We start from the raw sequence: 20335 nt of genomic DNA, 5'->3' as shown, positions 1-20335 counted from the left end.
GAGAAAAACAGATCATATTTTACGCCAGTAGCGCTCCAAACAAGGGTAAACAACGCTTTAAGTCACCTCCAAGTCCGCGCTAACGGCCGCCGACGGCGCGGTTCCGCCACTCAACTGTTGGAAACTTCGGAGCTTTTCTCTGCGTAACCGGCCGGCGCGGTCACGTGACCCGCCGCGTCTCTCATCCACTCTCAAGCGAGTGGAAATTCCCCTTCGAAAGCTGACATCTATTTCAATGTCTTGCACTTCAAGTTCTCTGCCTTAACAGTTTCAGTATGACTTCAGAGGCACATACACACACACACACACACACACACAACCTCAATACAATCTCTAAAGCAGCCTGTGTCCACAGCCGATGGTGCTGTTGGATACATTTGAGGCAAAAGTAGAACCAGTCCCGCCTCTAAGTTGTTGTCCATCAAACTTACATTCATCACATTTGACACTCACAAAACAGCGATAGGAGACTTGCCTAAGGACTCTAGTTATCCTTGAGTTTCCTGCTCAACGAATCTGATGTTTACATCTACACTATACTAAACCAACTTTCAGCTGTCAAGAGGCACACTAAAAATACCCTTAAAACTTGAATATGTAATTTCCTAGCCCCTCCCTTCATCCCTCCTATAGCCCACCCACAAACACATGACTACAAACTGCCAGACTACAACTGGAGGAGTCCATGAGCATGTGCTGGAGAGCATCACTTTTTCCTGCCTTTGTCCTTCCTTGTTTATTAGTGCAACTTTCTGTAGTTATCAGTGTAACACTGCCATTCTTGGGCAGCTACATCACTAGTTTTAGTAGTGTATGAAGTGTCATGTGAAGGAGTATACACACACGGGTGTATGGCAGACAGTCAGGTAAGTGATGAAATGACTGGATGGATTAAAAGATGAGTTTTAAATTTATTAACAGAATTTCGTTTCATTGCTGCTATCAGGATGTAGTTAAAACAATAAACAACTTTTAAAACAGACTGAAATATACATTCAAAATTACTACATTACACAATATTTGAATCAGACATCAACTCGTCTGTAGTAAACTGGAAAGACTTATGTTGTGCTTTGTGCACATTACAATGATCTTTGAGCATCTTCTATGGAAGAAATGATAATATATATATAAAAAAAAGAAAGCAAGAGGCAGAGTGAATCTTAACAAAAGGCTTTAATAGAATGCCAAGAATTCATAAATGTACAACACTCAGTTCTTATTCACTCCCTCTTATTGTAGTAAAATATAATTTAAACACTTTGCAGTATTTCATACTAAAAAACTATGAAAAGTCTTCAATTTCCTTTGACATCTCCTAGAAAGGCAAAGAAAAGACATTCATTAGTCAGCTCAGTTTTGTTGTCCCTTAAAAAGAACAAAATATGCATTTTCATGCCAGTTAATACTGTCAGGTTCCAAAAAAAAAAAGAAAAAGGATAATTATGCTCTTTGTAATAAAGCAGTAAGTCTGCATTTTAGTCCTGAACATTGTACCAGTGATGAACATGTTAACGTTAATCGTATATACCTGCTAAAATAATGTTCACTAAGTAAACGCAGTATATTAATTCTAATACAAGCGATACAAATCACCATTTAAAAAAAAATAATCATGCTCAAAATGTCCTGCGACATGCATCATCCATTATGTTGGCAACATGAAGTGGATTCTATTCTAATTTTTGTTTATCGTACCTGTGTAAGTGCAGTCTTGTCATAATTTCTCCTGTGTCTGTAGATGCTCTGGCACAACAGCGCATAAAGCTTCTCAAGCCGGTCAACCTCATACCCCTCAGTTTTGGATACCACTTTTTGCAAAAGCTCCTGAAATCAAAACTCAGCATTAACTATTTTCAGCTATTCACAGCAAAAAAACAAAAAGAATAAATCATGAATGCCAATTCTGACTAGGTCTATTCTAAATGTTTTTTTTAATATTTACTATTTCTACATTCTCCCACCCAAATAATCAGTGCTCATTTCCAAAAAATGTTAAAATGCTGGAAACCGATGCTGGAAAAACATTTACTTTTTGGAAATGCTTTTTGAACAGCTGTATTGAACTGGGGCGGCACGGTGGTGCAGCAGGTAGGTGTCGCAGTCACACAGCTCCAGGGGCCTGGAGGTTGTGGGTTCGATTCCCGCTCCGGGTGACTGTCTGTGAGGAGTTGGTGTGTTCTCCCTGTGTCCGCGTGGGTTTCTGCTGGGTGCGCCGGTTTACTCCCACAGTCCAAAAACACACGCTGGTAGGTGGATTGGCGACTCAAAAAAGTGTCCGTAGGTGTGAATGGGTGTGTGTGTGAAGGACTGGCGCCCCCTCCAGGGTGTGTTCCCACCTTGCACCTAATGATTCCAGGTAGGCTCTGGACCCACCACGACCCTGAACTGGATAAGCGCTTACAGATAATGAATGAATGAATGAATGAACTGTTTCGAGGCTCAATTAAAGTGGTCATGTGATTTTGGCAAACAAGGCTTCGCTACATCATTCTGTTTTGGACATGGGTTTCGAGACTTCTGGATGATTGGCCATTATTGAGTTATCATTAAACAAAAATGCTCTGCTAGGAAATACACGATGAGGATGGAAAAATACATTAAGATTTCTGATTAACCTTGACTGAAAATATTAGCAACTTCTCAATTTTTGGAAATGCATGGAACAGTGTTCTGAATCAGGAAATCAATTTTTAAAGCAGTCATCTCCCAAGGTTTAGAGGATTTTGTTTCTCCCATCGCTTGCAATAATATACTTTGAAAAGGCTTTACCTTTAACTTGTTGTGATCCACAATCAGGGGTTGGCTTCTTTGCTCCAGGATTCTCATGGCAGTGTCACTGGCAAAAATTTGCTGCTGCTGAGCCTGCATCTTCAAGCCTCTAGTCATGCGTCTTGTCCCTCTCTCTAAAGGATGAATAGAAAGATGGATACTTTATTGATCCTGAAGGAAATGTAGCAAAATTTTGAATATGATTCAAAGTTAGTTTTAGTTTTTGAATATGATTCAAAATTAACCCACAAGAGCCCGTGGTGATGTGTCACAAACATTTAAGGAGTGGAAATTTCCCAAACTTCACTTTACATTATGTCTCTAAGTGACATTTACTGAACGTCTTGGATGTAGTCACATGAGTTTGTGAACGTGTGAAGTCATTTATAGAATGACAGTGTGATTGATGAGGACAGAGACCAAAGAAATGCTTATTTTAAAAGTGTATTTTTGTTTCTAAAAGGTGTGTCCCACCCCTCCAGGGTGTGTTCCTGCCTTGCGCTCAATGATTCCGGGTAGGCTCCGGACCCACCACGACCCTGAACTGGATAAGGGTTACAGATGAAATGAATGAATGAAAAAAAGGTGTGTCTCAACATTTTTAACAATTCAAATGAACCAATAAAAAATGGTTGTTGTGATGTTTGTTACATTGTGTTGGCTTTATAGTGAACCGAGTCTGGGCTCTTATGGGTTAATTTTTAATCATGTGTGACTATATATACGCAATGGTACTTGACACCACAGACACCAGAGTGTCCCTCTGTTTGGGTACCAACCAATCTCAATCTCTGGCTCTGCCCTAGGCTACACATTCTTAACATCAATGCTCGCCCTAGGCTGGACCTCACCATTGTCTTCATCTTCTACAGCACTGCACTCATTCTGCATGCCATTAGAGGCATTTCCATTCTGGTTCAAATTCACAGACGAATCAAGACTGACATCATCTCCTTCCCCGCTGCTAGCAAGGCCGTTTTGGACAGGCAGAGGAATGGGTTCGTTTTTATCTTCTGTTGGATTAGTGTCATTTTTCTTGTTCTCCACTTCCATCAGTTCAGATTCCCCATCCCCCAAATCACTCTCTAACATTTTTCTGCCATCTTCTTCCTCATCTTCATCATCCTCATCTTCACCAGACTCTGCATCATTTGCTTCTTTTGACTGAGAGTTTGAAAATTTCTTCTTGCGAAGTAAACCATTGCTCCATAGTCTCTTGCGCCTCCTCTTCTTGTGTAAACCTACAAAGACAAAATATAGAATTGTGTTAGCAAAGATTTTAGCTTCTGTATCAGTCCAGAACCCAGAAGATCAAATTTACTTTATTTTATTTAAAGTAGCAATATTAAAATGTAAGGTTTTAAATCTGATCCATTATAGACTCAATTATATCCCCAGAGAAACTGTTAGCATCAACAGGTTGACATTTTAAGGCGAAGCTCACAAATGTAATCAAAAAAATATTTCTTATAAAATTCAGAAGATTCCATCTGCTAGCTCGTCTGTCTGTGTACTCGAAACCGGTCTAATGTGTTTACGAAGCCCCAGTGTCTGTAAATGAGTGTATTTCAGAAAGAGAGAGGAAAAATAAAACCCTCTTCTCTTGCTTTCACTCTCCCTCTTTCACTGTCCCCCTCCCTCTCTCATACAATATATAACTCCAATACATCCTGTATTCCTCCATCTCTTGCTCTCTCCCTTACATCCTTTAACTCTAATGCATTCTATTTCTCACTTTTTCACCTCTTATATTTTGTTTGTCTCTCAGTCAGTGTTTAGCTTTCACCCTTTCTTTCTCCCTATATTACATCATCTCTCTGTCTCTCATTCTAAAGCCTACCTTTCTCCATCTCATACATTGTCTCTATCACGCCTCCCCTTTCTTTAACTCTTTTTTCATTCTTTCACTCAGAGGCAGAGGCATCTGGAGTATCTTTAGACAGCGGAGAGAACTCCAAATGATGAAGAGCACTAACTGAAGACTGTTAGAACTGCATTTCACCACAATCGTAGATATTCCCTTTAAGAGGTAGTGCCATTTGTACGCCAAAGGATACAAAATCCAACTTGCAACATCACCTGCTTGTTTTGGAGTGACTGGTGTTGTAACCACAGGAGCAACATCTCTGGAGGGACCGGGTTCATTATCTTTTGGCTCTTCTGATGCTAAGACCTTTGGCAGCACATGGTAATATGAAGGGGTATACCTTGAGGTTTTGCAACCTGAAAAGGAATAATAAATAAAAGCAACTAAGCTCAGAGTCTCAACCTCAGCCTTCTATTTAAAGACCACGCAAACACGATTTCAACAGAAACTATTTCAACAATAAAGTACAACCTCGTTTCAGACGAGACTCCTTAATCTCAACACACATCTTCTCAAAGTCTTCATCCAGTTCGTCTTTGATGATGGCATGAACACTGTCCTTGAGTGCACAGGCACGATGTCTGATCAAACGATCTGAAACAAAAGCAAAAGAAGTCAGTCAGACTCTACTGGTAAGTCAAAGGCAATACAGCTATATTTAATCCTTGAGATACTGAGAAGTGTTTTTTCGGTAGCCTCAACCCATAATTTGGTTAGACGATGATTCCATTTCACCTGAGGGGTCTTTGTCCGGGTTGTACTCGAGAGCATTCTTCCAAATCAGATCAACATCATTAAGGAAGTCTTCCACAGTGATGTATGTGTGAAGGTCAATTTTGCTGAGGACTGTGGAAAGGTCCATGGGCTGCTTAATGACTGTAGTGTAATCTGGGACCTATGAAAACCATGCACAAAAACAAATATGTTTGAAGTTATTACTAGTGATGCACTATTTATCGACAGCCAATATATAATCTGACGAGATGTGGATTTTTTTTTTTGGTCTGATATTGAAATTTTAGCCGATATTACACCGATAACTTATTAATATTGGCTACTCCAAAGTGCTAATTATCGGTTTTCATATCAGACAAAAAACTCAAAATCGTTGCATCCCTAGTTTTTACTGATTTTTTTTTTTTCCATTTTCTGCTACCACCTCTTGTTCAGCCAATGTGCCACCCATTATAGATTTTTGAGAAGATTACATACATATGTTCAATGATTAATCCAATTATTTCAAAAGCAAAAAATGCCTACACCTCCCAAAAGTCTTAATATATTTTTACCTCCTCTGTGTCCACTGGTTTTGTGAAAACCTTAAAGCGCTTGTCCTGGGCGAGTCTGTTTGTGACATCGCGCAGGAACAGTCTGAGTTCCCTGAGTGTGTCCTCTTCCTGTTCCTCCAGCTTCTGCTGCTCTTGCTCAGTGAGCTGGCGAGGAGGTGGTGGAGGGGCTACTGGGAGGACCTCCAAACACCGGAGCACTAGAGACAGCACATGCATGGACATTTTACATAATGTCATTTTAATACAGACTGCATTGCCACTACTGTCCTCCATTACAAATGTCCCCTTATATCATGTAGAGTGAACTCACAGGAAGGTCCCTAAGTCCATACAGCTGTTCATGGGTTTTAGTTGCCAAACAAAAATAATTAACTTTATATATTGTATTTAAAAAAAACAAAAAAACGTTTTTTTAATTTAAATACAATACCAGTCAAAAGTTTGGACACATCTCATCAGTGATTGGTGGAATAGGGCTATTCACTGCATTTAACTGTGTACCAGCCCCTACCTCTGCACAAGCCAAGTTATGGTCTCAAACACATTAAGGCGGCAGCGAGCAGTTCTATAAATTAAATCTTGACGAGACTACAGCTGAACACCTAAATGTGCAAAGCTGCCATCAAAGCAAAGCTATTTTGAAGAATCTAAAGTATAAAACATTCTGCTTTAACAATTTTTATTTACTACATAATTCCATGTGTTCCTTCATAGTTTTTCCATATTCATTTACAATGTAGAAAATAATATTTAAAAAATAATAAATAAACAAATAAATAAAAACCATTGAACGAGAAGATTCAAATTTTGACTGGTACTGCACATTCACAATATGGGGAAACTGGTACTGGTACTGTATATGCTATTTCCGTACTAAAACCATAACTTCTAACCTTTAAAAGCAAGCATTTGTTTACATTACCTGCTTCCCTCTTAGTCACAGGGCCCTTGGCAGCTTGGATCAGAATGAGCTCCTCAAAGAACTTTCGTCTCTCTTCTTCACAGGGAAGTGGAACATTAAACACCTCCCCATACTCCATAAGAAACAGATCCTGCACCTTTATAAAAGACATCAAACAAAAACATAGCTTTGGTAGCTTTTACAAAACAAGCAATAACATAGTAATCATCACAGAGAGTCTTTCCACTGTTCAGTAAACTGTAATCATTAATAATTATTGTTTTCATGAAAGATTAATAGGCAAAGCACTTACTCTGAATACTAGGGTGCACTGATACCACTTTTTCCCCTTCCGATACTGATATTTCATTTTCAAGTATCTGCCGATAGAGTACCTATACCAACTCTATCTATCTTAAATACAAGGTAGGTGCCTATAAATCCATATATTTATATTGCTATACTTACAGATTTTATTTTGTTAAAGCAGTGTTCTGTATTGATAATAAGATATAATAAGCCTGAATGAACAACATTTACTTTTTATTAACTGAACATTTAAAAGTTTTAAGGTTTCAGAGCCATGAAAAAAATAATTTTTCCACAATGCAGTAAGAATTACCAATAAGACTAAACTAAGACTACACTGTCATAAGGATATATGTCACAAATGTGAAATGCACTTTAAGGCCTGCTGCTGACCCGTGTTAGCGTGCTTCGTTGTGGTTGCTTGAATGAAGTCAGTGTTCTTTGGCATGCCCTAAGCTGGGGTTACACTACACAACTTTTAGCCCGATTCTAATTATTTTTGCCTCGAAATCGCGTTTCAGACCAGTCGCAGCATATCAAACGTTTTTTTTTTTTTTTTCGACCCAACTTTGGACGTAGTCATGTAGTGTAAATTCTCCACCAACTCAACTCTGAACGAGTCCCTTTTATGGCCAATGAGAACAGAAAGTAAACACAGGCACGTGCAGTGGAGCTTTACAGCGGAGGAAGGATTAAACGTTAAAACTATGAAAAATTACAATATATTCTATTGTGCTGGATGCACATGTCCCCAAATAACGAGTATTAGCTGTAAGAGAACATAGTGAGCCACAAAACATGCTGTTACAGCCTTTATTTCAACTGTATTCTAATTTTCCATTCCACATTAAATGACAACACTGGCGCAGTTTCTGAACCGTTTAAAGTGGAACATAGCTGCAACTATGTGCTATTCTCCTAATCTCCAGCTCCCACTGCAGTGTCTAGAGACTGACCAAGTTTTCACATCTATGGCCCATTTTTACATGTTTTGTTGTTTGTGGATCTATACAAACAGCAGTGCAAACAATAACTGCAGAGACTTGTATGCCCGTATTCATCTGTGTCTTCTAGGAAATGCGAGTTGTGTTCGGTTGGGGAGTTTGGGGTCATGTAGTGTGTTATAATCTACAAAAAGTCTGTTTACAATCTGCTCCGTCTTAAATTTGAGCTGCATCTTGCGGTGTGCATACGCGTCAGTATCTGCTTCACGGGGTGTGTCCTGAAAAGTGCCCTGTGTACTACATGTAGGGAACAGTGAGTAGTGGGCCACTTCAACCACACCTATGGTATAGGTGCTCTCTGTAGACGGTACTGATACTGTGTTTAAGTGCCAGTATCGGTGCAACACTACAGATTACTAAAGCTATTACAGAAACTGTGCAGGTCCCAGGATTAGTGGTAGAGGATGCGTACCTCTGGGGAGAGTTCATTATAAGGGAAGCTACACGCTGCAAGAAGGAGGATGGGTGAGAAAGAGGGAATATCCTGCAGTAGGCTGAGGAAGGTGGCTCTGAGTGCCACGCTGACAGTGTCCCACCAGCGCTGCATATGAGGAATGTACAGGATGCTAGGTGCTGTTCTCTTAGCCTCGCAGAACAGCTGAAGGAGAAAGATGAGAGACAGAACATATTCAGCTCATCAGATACTTACAAATGCTTTCATTACTCAAATCTAAACTATTAGAAATTAGACTAATGTTAATAGGCAATTTAAAATTTTCGGCCACAGCGTCCCAAAACCCAATGGCACTACACAGAATCATGTTTTTGCAGTTTGTACCTGGGCACAGGCTTCCTCTGGACTAGTGGTGCTGACCCCGAAAAGAACAGCCATGTCAAGTGTGTAGACAGTGAACTTTTCAAGGGTGTGCAGTATGGCAGGGGCAACATGGGTGCTCTGACCTGAGCCTGGGCTACCACACAGCAGCAGCCTTGGCCTGAATGAAGTGGGTTGGTGAAGAGCACTCCTGAAACAAACACATGTAACCAATGAACATAAACTAAAGCCTGGTCCACACCACAGGATAATTGGGGCAGATTTTGAGGCAGATTCATCCCTCCCGACAATCACAAGGTCTCCAGATTTTAGGGTAATCATAATCTCTCCGATTGTGTATCGTATATTTGAAACATGTTCAGTATTTGCAACTTATAGAGTCCTGTAGTGTGTATGGACGTGACTCTCAGGTGTGAAACGCTGTGTTAACATCAGGCTTGAAAGATGATAAACCAATGAGATTCGAGCTGAAATTATTTCACCACGATTCACCGTGTTTGTTTATATCACGACTGTGTCTGAAACGAGTGGAGCACTGTTACTGAGGCAGTATTCTGTGGGAGGAAGGTATAGAGTCGTGTCTGTGTTTAAAGCTTGTTTTAAATGCTGCCTGTTTTGCTCCAAAGATGTAATAATTCTGGTGAAGGAGCGTTAGTAAACAGGGGCCCTGACCAATGTGCTGAAATATTGAATACTCTGTGAAGTTACAAACACCTTCATTTCAAAATGCTGCCTTGTGGAGCAACAAGAGCGTTGTTTCAGACACAGCCCAAGTGTGTGAAAAATCAAAAAGTGTGTGATGGTTCATTCAGCGCAGATGGTGAAAAATGTCTTCATGTATGGAGTGTCTCACGTTTTCTACATTGGTTAGGATTTTTAAAACCCTGTAGTGAGCCAGGCTTAATAAACAATCCAACACACATATGATACTATAACACCAGCCATCTATGATCTTTGTTTATGGACGAGGACTTGGTGTGTTCTCCCTGTGTCTGCGTGGGTTTCCTCCTGTTTCCTCCCACGGTCCAAAAACACACGTTGGTAGGTGGATTGGTGACTCCAAAGTGTCCGTAGGTGTGAGTGTGTGTGTGTCTGTGTTGCCCTGTGAAGGACTTGCGCCCCCTCCAGGGTGTATTCCCCGCCTTGCGCCCAATGATTTCCAGGTAGGCTGAATTGGATAAGCTGTTACAGATAATGAAATGTTTATGGGTGGCACAGCAGGTAGTGTGGCAGTCACACAGCTCCAGGGACCTGGAGGTTGTGGGTTTGATTCCCGCTCCGGGTGACTGTCTGTGCGGAGTGTGGTGTGTTCTCCTCGTGTCCGTGCGGGTTTCCTCCGGGTGCTCCGGTTTCCTCCCACAGTCCAAACACACATTGGTAGGTGGATTGGCGACTCTATAGTGTCAGTAGGTGTGAGTGAATGTGTGTGTTGCCCTGTGAAGAACTGGCGCCCCCTCCAGGGTGTATTCCTGCCTTGCGCCCAATGATTCCAGGTAGGCTCTGGACCCACCGCGACCCTGAACTGGATAAGCGCTTAAAGATAATGAATGAATGAATGAAAACTGTTTTTTTAACGAAAGAAACAAACAAAAAAAAAGATAAAGCTAGTGTCTGACAGTGATACGTTTACAAAATTACTTACACCATCTTAAGGAGGAAATAATCGGTTCTGTTGTTAGATGAACCCGTTCTAAGACTGACCTGTTTAGATGAAGGAAGGTCCCAGATTGCCCAGCTTTCTTCTGGTCAGGGTTACTTGTGCGCAAAGTGAATCCTTCGTCGTCACTATTCAGCAGATCATGTAATACACCAGCTGCAGCGTCTATAACAACACAATACAGAGAATCACCCTAAATCATGACTGACCACTAGGGATGCTTTTCTGTTGCCAGAGGAAGCATGGTTTTACTTGTGTTGGTACTAGTAAGAAATGCTCTCTGTCAATGGACAGATAAAAATTAATGCATTACACTTGAATTACATTGAAGCCTTCTGTTTCTTCCCTCCCTCCATATATTGCTTTCTTTTCCTCTCTATTTTAGCTCAGGCATCAGAAAAGTCAAGCCTGTGTTCTAATGCTTTCATTAACTCTTAAACAACATGTGCGAAAATTACACAACAAATTGCAAGACATACTGTGGTCCTTTTTCTTTTTAAGTCCTTGCTCCACATGAGGGAAGAGTTTCTGCAGTGCCTTCAGGACATTGTTGACAGTATTGGCCAAAAGCGGCTGGATGACCGGCATTAGGGCTCTGGCAGGAGATGCCACAGCCCTCTGGGATGCAGGAACTATCTTCCTCATGGCAGACAAGAAATCACAGCCATCCACGCTGATGGATGCTACATCCAGAAGTAGTTTCTGTGAGGAAGTGTATATCTGGGGGTAGCGCCGCCGCAGGGCACACAGGGCTGCTTCTGCACACACTGCTTTGATGTCTGCACCACAGTAACCTAGGAGACATTAAAACAGATTGGGAGGATGAGCTGGACACTAATCTCAGCAGAGATCACCTTACAAACATTGAACACATCAATAGAACATTTTTTATTCCAACAAGGCATGGTTTTCAGTTTCATTTTACTGGATTTTTCCCTTAAATGTGTTTTATTATATAACACACCAAAAATAAATCAATTGTTTTGGATTGGAATGGGCTGGAAAGGGTTTCAAAAGGCACATGCATTTGTATTGGAAAACAGGTAAACCGAGCCAGCGAAAGTAAGACAGCACTAGAGAAGTGTTGGACAAATGCCTTGCTGTAATGTAATAGGAGATTTCAAACAACCTACCAACACACTTGTCAGCAAGTTCCTCGAGGAAAGCGTCAGATGGCTTTGGATTCCACTGTCTTGTGTGTATCTTCAGAATATCTTTACGAGCCTAGAACCACAAAAATACTCCTTTATTTAAGTATTTTAGCTCTCACACAGGATAAGTCTTCAGACCAACAAAAACTGCAGCTAAAGAATCCCAATTAGATTTTCCAAAATCATTTTATGTTAATCATGACTAAAATCACATCACCTCTCTATCTGGGAGGCTGAAGAGAAACTCCCTGTCGAAGCGCCCAGGTCGTCTGAGTGCAGGGTCTATGGAGTCCAGCCTGTTCGTTGCTCCAATAACCACCACCTCACCACGGCTATCCAGCCCATCCATCAAAGCCAGTAACGTGGACACTATAGAGCTGTTGCCAAAATAGCCGCATTAATAAAATATGCACAAATATAGACACCTTGAAGTACTTCAATATCATAACACAAACTCTCTCAGAAACCTAACTGAAAAAGCCTACAATTCAGTTCCACACTTTCATATATATAACATTAGAGCTGGACGATATGGCACAAATTTATATAATAATACATTTCTAAATTTCAGTTGATGTGATTTGGCCAGTATCGATATAAACAACATAAATGACACAGAAAAAACAATATATATATATATAAAACATCAGCATTAAAAATTACCTCTTGGCTTTATCAGTAAAAATATTTCTAAACCAACTTTAAAACTAAGGGAGGTGAACTGGCAACAGCACCTTTTAATGACCATCAGTCAGTGACAGATGCTGTAAATAATGTATATTGAAAATGTGTTACTGAATTATTGTCCAGCTCTATATAACATTAGTTTCATACCTCTCACTGAATCAATATGTACTGTTCATAATTATCTGCCATATTTGAACATACCTGTGTATTTGGTCCTGTCTGCTGGATCGAACAGGTGCGATCCCATCAATCTCATCAAAGAAAATGATAGATGGTCGCATTTGGTATGCCTTCAAAATAAAGTTTAAGATACACATTTAGGTTGCATCTAAATATATGAAATGACACTTGACAAAATCCACAATAAAAATGCACACACCTGGTCGAAAAGTAGCCGCAGCTGCCTCTCTGACTCCCCCACCCACTTGCTAAGGCAGTCGGCTCCTTTCCTCATGAAGAAGGCCACTTTCTTATCTCCCTGACTGCACTCATTCGCCAGGGCTCGTGCAACTAGGGTCTTCCCTGTACCAGGTGGACCATAGAACAGACAGCCTCTGCAGAAACATGAATTTGTGCTACTGAATATGCAGATCTAAAATATATTTGTTTTCTGACATTTGGCAAACACAGCCATTCAAATGTATCCTTATCCCATTTTAACTCCTTAGCAAACCATGTATTCTTCCTCATTTACAAGGTGGAAAGAGTCTTGATAAGCAGGATCAAGCTTACTCTTAATTCTAGAACACCAGAAGAAATATAACATTGCATTACACCTGTTTGTGGACCAACTTACCTTGGAGGCTGAATCTTAAAACGCTCAAAGACTTCTGGATACAGCAAAGGAAAGACCACCATTTCCTTCAGGGATGAGATGTGTTTGCCCAAACCTCCAATGCTATCAAACCGCACCTATATTTAAGCAAATAAATATAAACAAGAAATTGGGGGTGGGGGTGGGGAGTAGTACAAGGAAAATATTATAGTCCGTTGATATTTGAAGTTATTTTCATATTTGTTGGAAAATCATATACGATTCTAAAGATATTACAAAATTAAATAATACCGTTTGGTCAATCTGCATTGGATCAACATCTGCAAGACTTGCCCCAATTTTAATTCGGTCCTTGGGGACTCCTAAAAGATCCTCTTTCACAAAGTTCATTGGAAGGCACCTACAGGGCAACAAAATTATATATTATGACATATTTCCTTCAAGCTATAATAAACACATTGGTCTTAATTTTAAGCATAATACAAATAAACTTCTTGAACAGAATAATTTATTGTTACGCCATTTTCCCAAACACCAAGGCAGACATTGTCATTATATATCTTGCTTTAAATACCCAAATACCCACAACCCTTTAATAGTCTAAGCAGAAAAGAAGACGAGATTAGAGAAATGCCCAAAAGACAACAATCTTATTTGGCCATTCAACTGTAAGATGCTTGTACCTATTAACTGCTCTATTCCAACTCTTATTTCTTCGTCTCTCAAATTTCTCCTCATCAGATGAGGATGAGGAAGAGGTTGAGTCGCTACTGTGGATGGCATGCCTCCTTCTAAAAAGTAAACACAAACTATCAGTTCAACCAATTTAAATGATCATTTAAATCCAGTATCTTACCTATCGTGAAAAGTGTGACTCGCATATACCCATAACACCTCCAGTATATGTGCTTAATCCATCTCTTACATTAAAGTGCTTGAACAGAAACAGTGGTTTTCACAGTGCTGAACTGCTAATGCCGGAATCAGACTACATGAATTTAGCATGCTTTTGTCAAGATTTTGTTGCATCTGACAAATTTCCAGCATCTGAACCAAATCTGAGCATCAGGGAAGAGGAGTGGTCGTGTAGTACGACATAATCAAAGAACAGCGATGTGCTTCTGGGACGCCCCATGATTTCCCGAAGAAAAGTCGAGTGTGATAGACTTTTTTGGATCATTTTGCCCACGCTGACATTTCCAACAGCATGTTCCTGACAATGACCAATAGGAGGACAGCGCACATCTGTAAACATGAAGAACAGGACAATGGAGGCTCTGCTGCAGCTGCAAGGTAAACATTCCACATTGTCCTCACTGTAACACCCAGGAACTGGTTCACAATTGCATTTTCTTCTTCAGTTTCTTGCCCTGCCGACGGCTTCTGGACTCACGCAATGACACGAAAGAAGAGTGGTCCGTGTCAAGCGTGTAGTGTCACCAGTCTCTCAACCGAAACATAACATGGATTTATAGCGCTAATCTGACACAGTGAACATTGCGAAAGGCAGAAATATCTTGTAGTCAGATCCCGGCATAACTGACTCACATATTTACAAGGAATTATAGAGTTTTTCATATCAGCTCAGAAACAACCCCTTTCTTAAATGAAGTGTAGTGTTGTGTTGAAGTGTGGTGCAGTAAAGCATTAAAATAAAACATCAAAACATGCAGCTTTAAATAATTCATTAGAAAAACAGAAATGTTGAGATAAGAGAAGTGTAACGCAATGGTGACCTGCTGCTCCAGCGTCTGTTGTATGGGCTGCAGGGTCCTGTGGCTCTGAAGGAATACCTCCGTCTGCTGGGGGTAGAGTGTCGGCGGAAAAATATACTCTGCTTTCTTGGCTCTGTAGCATCCAAATACAATAGTAAAAAAATGGGAAAAGTAATTTAAAAATAAATAAATAACCCAGGTACACCACCACAACAGCTTGCATGTTTATGTCATAAAAGAAGAAGAAATGAGGACATCCTAATGAATAAAAACAAATGTATTTCACAGTTTTAGACACAATGGAATGTATAACGCACCTTCAAGAGGAGCTTGATAGCGAACAATGGCTTTTCTTTGCCTGAATTCATAACGTCTTTGATTATCTTCTTCCTCTTCATCATCATCGTCATCATCATCATCCTCCTCCTCCTCCTCATCTTCATCCTCACCCTCATCATTCTCCTCCTCTCCCTCTACATCTCCATCTCCATCTTCGTGGTCATCGTTATCATCCTCTTGATCACTGTGTTCTAGAAAATAAACACCTAAGGCTTAATCTTGAATCTGTTCTTAGTAACCTTTAGAGAAAACAAAAGTGCTTAAAGGAAAAAGCCTGAGCCTGGTTCACTATAGGAAGTGAACTATAAAAAAAACAAAACACAAAAAACAGAGTCTTATCAGATCATATCAGTTTGTTGAGAGAACTGGAAAACGGGTCTCACCATTCTCTTGATCTTCAGTACTGTCCTCCTCTATTCTCATGGAGGATCGTGTGATCCTCTTCCTCTTGGCGCCAGGGTATATTCTGTGATTCTGCATAACATAATGAAGGAAATCATGGTCTTTATTAATGTACCAGGAACATTACAAAGAATGCTGTGTATGTACTCTGGTTTTATGTGGACAGAACCCACCTCCTCTTTAGAGTCTCTGCTCCTCTGCCTTCTCCGCATTTTCTGCATGTCATCCATCTTCTGGAGAACCGCCTCTGCAGTGCTATAGTAGGTTAAAAAAAAAAAAAAAAAAAAAACATTAAAAAAAAATTAATAAAAACGCTATAAAAATACATTAATAGTATTGTGTTTCTTGCTTAACAATGCTACTGAACTGGACATACTGTTGTAGTTCAGCAAACTAGAAATAGGAAAACAACAATTCTGCCACCATGAATTGATTGCACAGGTTTCAGAGTTTTTTGACAAATTGTTTAAACTGAAAGACACAAAGTTCACTAAAAGAACACATACTTAGTAATGAGTCTGTCATAGAGAACAGACTGGTTCCTGGCATATCTAGAGATCCTGGAACTGCGTCTCAAAGCTCTGACATCCTTTTTCTCTCTTAATCGAGTACGAAGGTTATGAGGGTTTGGTGTCCTGTCAATCTCATCTATGACAAAAACATGGAATATTACTTTTAAATGTTACATTTTTTTTTCAACAGTATAAATTCAGAAAATGTTGATTTAAAAGACCATTAAAACCTTAGGTCAGATAAGATTTGATAATTACCATAATTACATATTAATAAGCATATTATAAACAACCTTTAAAAATAAATTGTGTATACACATAACCGTTAATGATCTATTAGAAATTGAAGCATCTAAGACAAAGTATAAACATCAGTTATATGGATATAAAACATCAGGAAATACATAACACACCATGATTTTCATCACCAGATTTCTCTCCATCTGTTTGGAATCTTCGAGATTTTCTAAGCATAAACAAAGAGTCAAACATACTTTAGAAATATTCTTTTCATACAAAAAGTAACCATTCATAAGTTCACTGAACCGAATCATTACCTTAAATTTCGCACATTTTCCACCTCCTTTTGAGGAGAGCTTTTTTCGTCCTTCTCAGGAGATCGCCTTTCCTCTTTCTGAGGAGATCTGTCTGTTTTGCTCCTCAAAGCAGTGAACTTGGAGCTCTGTTTATCATTTTGAGGGCTGTTCTTTGTGTTGCCTCTCTTCCTGCTGTTTTCTTCCTTAGCAGAGAAATAGCCCTAAAAAGAGTCAAAGACCAATTTATGATCATTGCTGATGTGCACTTTAGTTTGGGTACTGGAGAATTACCAATAAATTAAGAAATGACAAACATTAGTGTGAACATGCATCTTAAGAATAGGGCATTTTCAAAAACACTGAACAACTGTAGCCTCACACTATCTTACTGATTATTAACTACAGCAATGTTTGTCCCTATCACAGCTATTCATAATTATTCCCATATGAAATGTGCATTTAAGACCTCTCACATTAAATGCATCATATTTAACTTGCTTAGATTAAACATAACCTCAAAACTACCTTCTTGTTTCTACATTTACTATCTATTCTCTTAGCTACACTGACCATACAGGAGCAGTTTGTCCTTCTACACTTACAGATCATAGTCTACCTGATACTGCATACTTTTTTGCCCCCTTTCACCCTGTTTGCCAATGCTCAGGACCTCAACATGACCATCAGGAGAGCAGGTCTGATGTGGGTGGTGGATCATTCTCAGCGCTGCAGTGACACTGACGTGGTGGTGGTGGTGTTAGTGTATGCTGTGCGAGTGGATCAGACACAGCAGGGCTGCTGGAGCTTTTAAACCCTGTGTCCACTGTGTATTGGTCGTCCTCTAGTCCTTCAGGTGGACACAGGACGCTGTCGGCTGGATGTTTTTGGTTGATTGTCAAACCCCTCAGTGTCACTGCTAGACTAAGAATTGCTGTGTCCGATTTACTCATATCAGCATGACACAAATAAATCACTAGTGTCATTGCAGCTCTGAAAATGATCCACCACCCAAATCACACCAGCTCCGTGGTGGCCTTGACCAAGGTGAAATGGGCAAATAAAATATGCAGGGCAAAGGATGCACTACAGTTTAACTTTAGAACCACAATGTACTAAACTACTGTCAGAGGAGTTGAGAGAAAAAAACAGTGAGTACAGAAACAAGGAGGTGCTCATAAATGTTATGGTTAATCAGTGCAACTTTAGTACAAACACAGACTCCAAGTATCTATAAGTTATTTCCACAAGAGTAACTTAAACACCACCCGCCCATATAAATGAATGAGTGTCACAGCACAGATTAAAATACGTATACGCTTCAAAGCGTGTGATTAAATAATGAGCGCAATATTAGATCTGTTTCGCGTCGCAACACTACTTTTAACCCTAGCTGATACAGGGAGTGTCTTTTCTTTTCTTAAAGGATCATGTCAGAATATGTACCCCATAGTAATGGAAAATATATTAAAATGTTTCAGTAGGATCGAATTACTGGATTGCATCAAATGTAGAATGCAGCTATGTAGACTACAGAAAATACACTGGATTATTTAAACCTGGAAAGATTGTGCAGAAATGTTTACTTTATTGAAAAAAAATTACTGTGATTGGATACAAATAATTACTGTGATTGGACGTCACAGTGAAGCCTTCTCCAGACTTGCTCCATGCCTTTAAAAACACCCTCCCTCCAGAAATTCAACAGTAAAACCTTCTATCACTATTTAACACCAACCTTAAGTCACATGTTTTACTGTGTTATGTGTTCCTATCGTTTTTGTTAATTGTCTAATTGTGGCTGTCCTTTACATGTCCTCCCATTGTAAACAGAGTCTTTGGGTTATTGAAAAGCACTTTAAAAATACCATGTTGAATTCTTAAAAAAGAATCAATAGTACAACTCACAGCTGTGTTTAATTTTGAAAGTAACCGTATTTTCAACCACAATGTACATACGAAGAATTATTTACTAATGTGGTTAATCATAAGAGTGCTTTAGTTTGCTAGGGACCATATAGATTGGATTCTTAAGCAATGGAGAAAGGTTCTGATGCAGACTAACAGTAATTAATTAAAAAAAGGACCCCAACTGGATGGAACTTAAGGGGATATTTCAAAAGTTTGTCAAAACAATGCCATGGAGAACACACACTTTAATTAAAGTTAAACCAACAGGCCCAAATTTCCGTCCTGTCAGCATTTCCCATTTTCTTTGACATATTCCTCATCTGGCTGTCCTCAGTTGTTCTTTTAAGCAGTACTGAATATTACGGCTGGTTAAGCACCGCATTTGTAGAGAAATGCACATAAATAATGAATTACAGTTTTGTTTACGCTGCCCGACTTCATCTGATCTCACCACAGCACAGTGAGGCGTCTTTTATCAGACATTTATCTGCTGTGGTAAAAGTCCTGTAGCGAACATAAGTGAAATATATAAATTAGTGAAAATATAAACAAGTGATTATCTGAAGAAAAAAACAACAACAGAGAAACTGCTTTAAGTTACTGCAATAAGGATTACACAATAATGTCATCAGTAAACCCTCTGGAAAAATATGAACAATCCCAATTTTATTTTTTAAAAGGTAATGTGGTACCTGTTGAATTGTTGAATTACCTGTTTCAAAAACTTGTTCTCCAAAACCAGGCCAACATTATAATGATGATGTCATATTTTCCCTCTCTTAAATAAATCCTCTGACCCTAGACCATTAGAAAATTTGCAATGTTTGGATAATTTCATCCCTTAGACGATACATAACAGGTGCAAGGACAAAAATGAAGGAATTTCACCAACTATGTGAAGAAACTGACGATATTTTTAATCAATAATTAAATATGAAACCACTTATTAATGCCACCAGCACTGGGCGTTATTAGAACCTCTCAGAAAGTAAACACGAAGCTAAAGTTTAGCCCCAAATAAATGTTGTGCCTCGTAAACAACTAATCCCAAGTAATATGTCCAAGTCTTTATAAATGACCACACATCACTAAACCTGGGGAGAAGTAGATAATATAGAGTCACTTCAATAACTTCTCCCGACGAAGCACAATTCGGTTTATTTTCATTTTCTTCGGTTCCACCTTAAATGGTGCAGCGGTTACATTCTGGCGCCATCACCATTTAAGGTGGACTTCCCAAAACAAGGTGACGAACGAAAAGCCAACTTTAGCCTACTTTAAAACTAGCCGTTATAAGCGCTTATAATAACGAACGAGAGCGCACTCACGTTGGCCGGGCTGGTCTCGGCGCTGCTGCTGCCGCCGCTGTCCCTCAGGCTCCGCTGCAGTCGCGCGGATTTACGCGGCCGACGCAGCGACAGAAACTCGGAGCTTGAGTCCAGGTCAGGAGGCTTTCTCCGCGGCTTGGTCGTCTCCGCGGCCCCGCTGCTGTTATGGAGCATCACCATGGCGTCGTTCACGGCCCAGTACAGCTCATTCACGGAGAAGAACAGACCTTATTCCGCATCTAAACGCTCCCAAACTGAGCTTAAAACGCCCCCTCAAAAAAACAATCCTTGTCAAAACCAGAAAATCAAAAAACAGCCCGCTTTCCTCCTTGAGTTCTGGCGCCATAAACGTCACACAAAACCGATTCACCACCGTGAGCGCGGCGACGCGGAATATAGACCCTCTTT

General features: G+C 39.8%; 1 protein-coding gene across 1 annotated transcript; it reads right to left on the bottom strand.

Moving 5' to 3' along the window:
- Positions 1–1034: 1034 nt before the first annotated feature.
- Positions 1035–20304, bottom strand: LOC136668162 (ATPase family AAA domain-containing protein 2-like). Its single transcript, XM_066645492.1, has 28 exons — positions 19928–20304; positions 16713–16912; positions 16569–16621; positions 16150–16291; positions 15817–15898; positions 15625–15715; positions 15220–15432; positions 14924–15035; positions 13871–13978; positions 13479–13587; positions 13209–13324; positions 12792–12966; positions 12614–12702; positions 11943–12102; positions 11708–11798; positions 11054–11368; positions 10619–10739; positions 8921–9107; positions 8555–8740; positions 6851–6986; positions 5929–6125; positions 5375–5534; positions 5111–5233; positions 4852–4995; positions 3624–4013; positions 2773–2906; positions 1699–1827; positions 1035–1318 (listed from the first exon to the last, which is right to left on the bottom strand). The coding sequence occupies exons 1-28, from the start codon at positions 20105–20107 to the stop codon at positions 1286–1288; spliced, it is 4176 nt and encodes a 1391-aa protein (XP_066501589.1). The 5' UTR covers positions 20108–20304; the 3' UTR covers positions 1035–1285.
- Between the last annotated feature and the right edge of the window lie 31 nt (positions 20305–20335).

Source organism: Hoplias malabaricus, chromosome 1, assembly GCF_029633855.1.
Source record: "Hoplias malabaricus isolate fHopMal1 chromosome 1, fHopMal1.hap1, whole genome shotgun sequence".
Taxonomy (NCBI): domain Eukaryota; kingdom Metazoa; phylum Chordata; class Actinopteri; order Characiformes; family Erythrinidae; genus Hoplias; species Hoplias malabaricus.
Note: the sequence above shows the minus strand (reverse complement) of the source record. Positions and strands in the feature narration are given on the sequence as shown.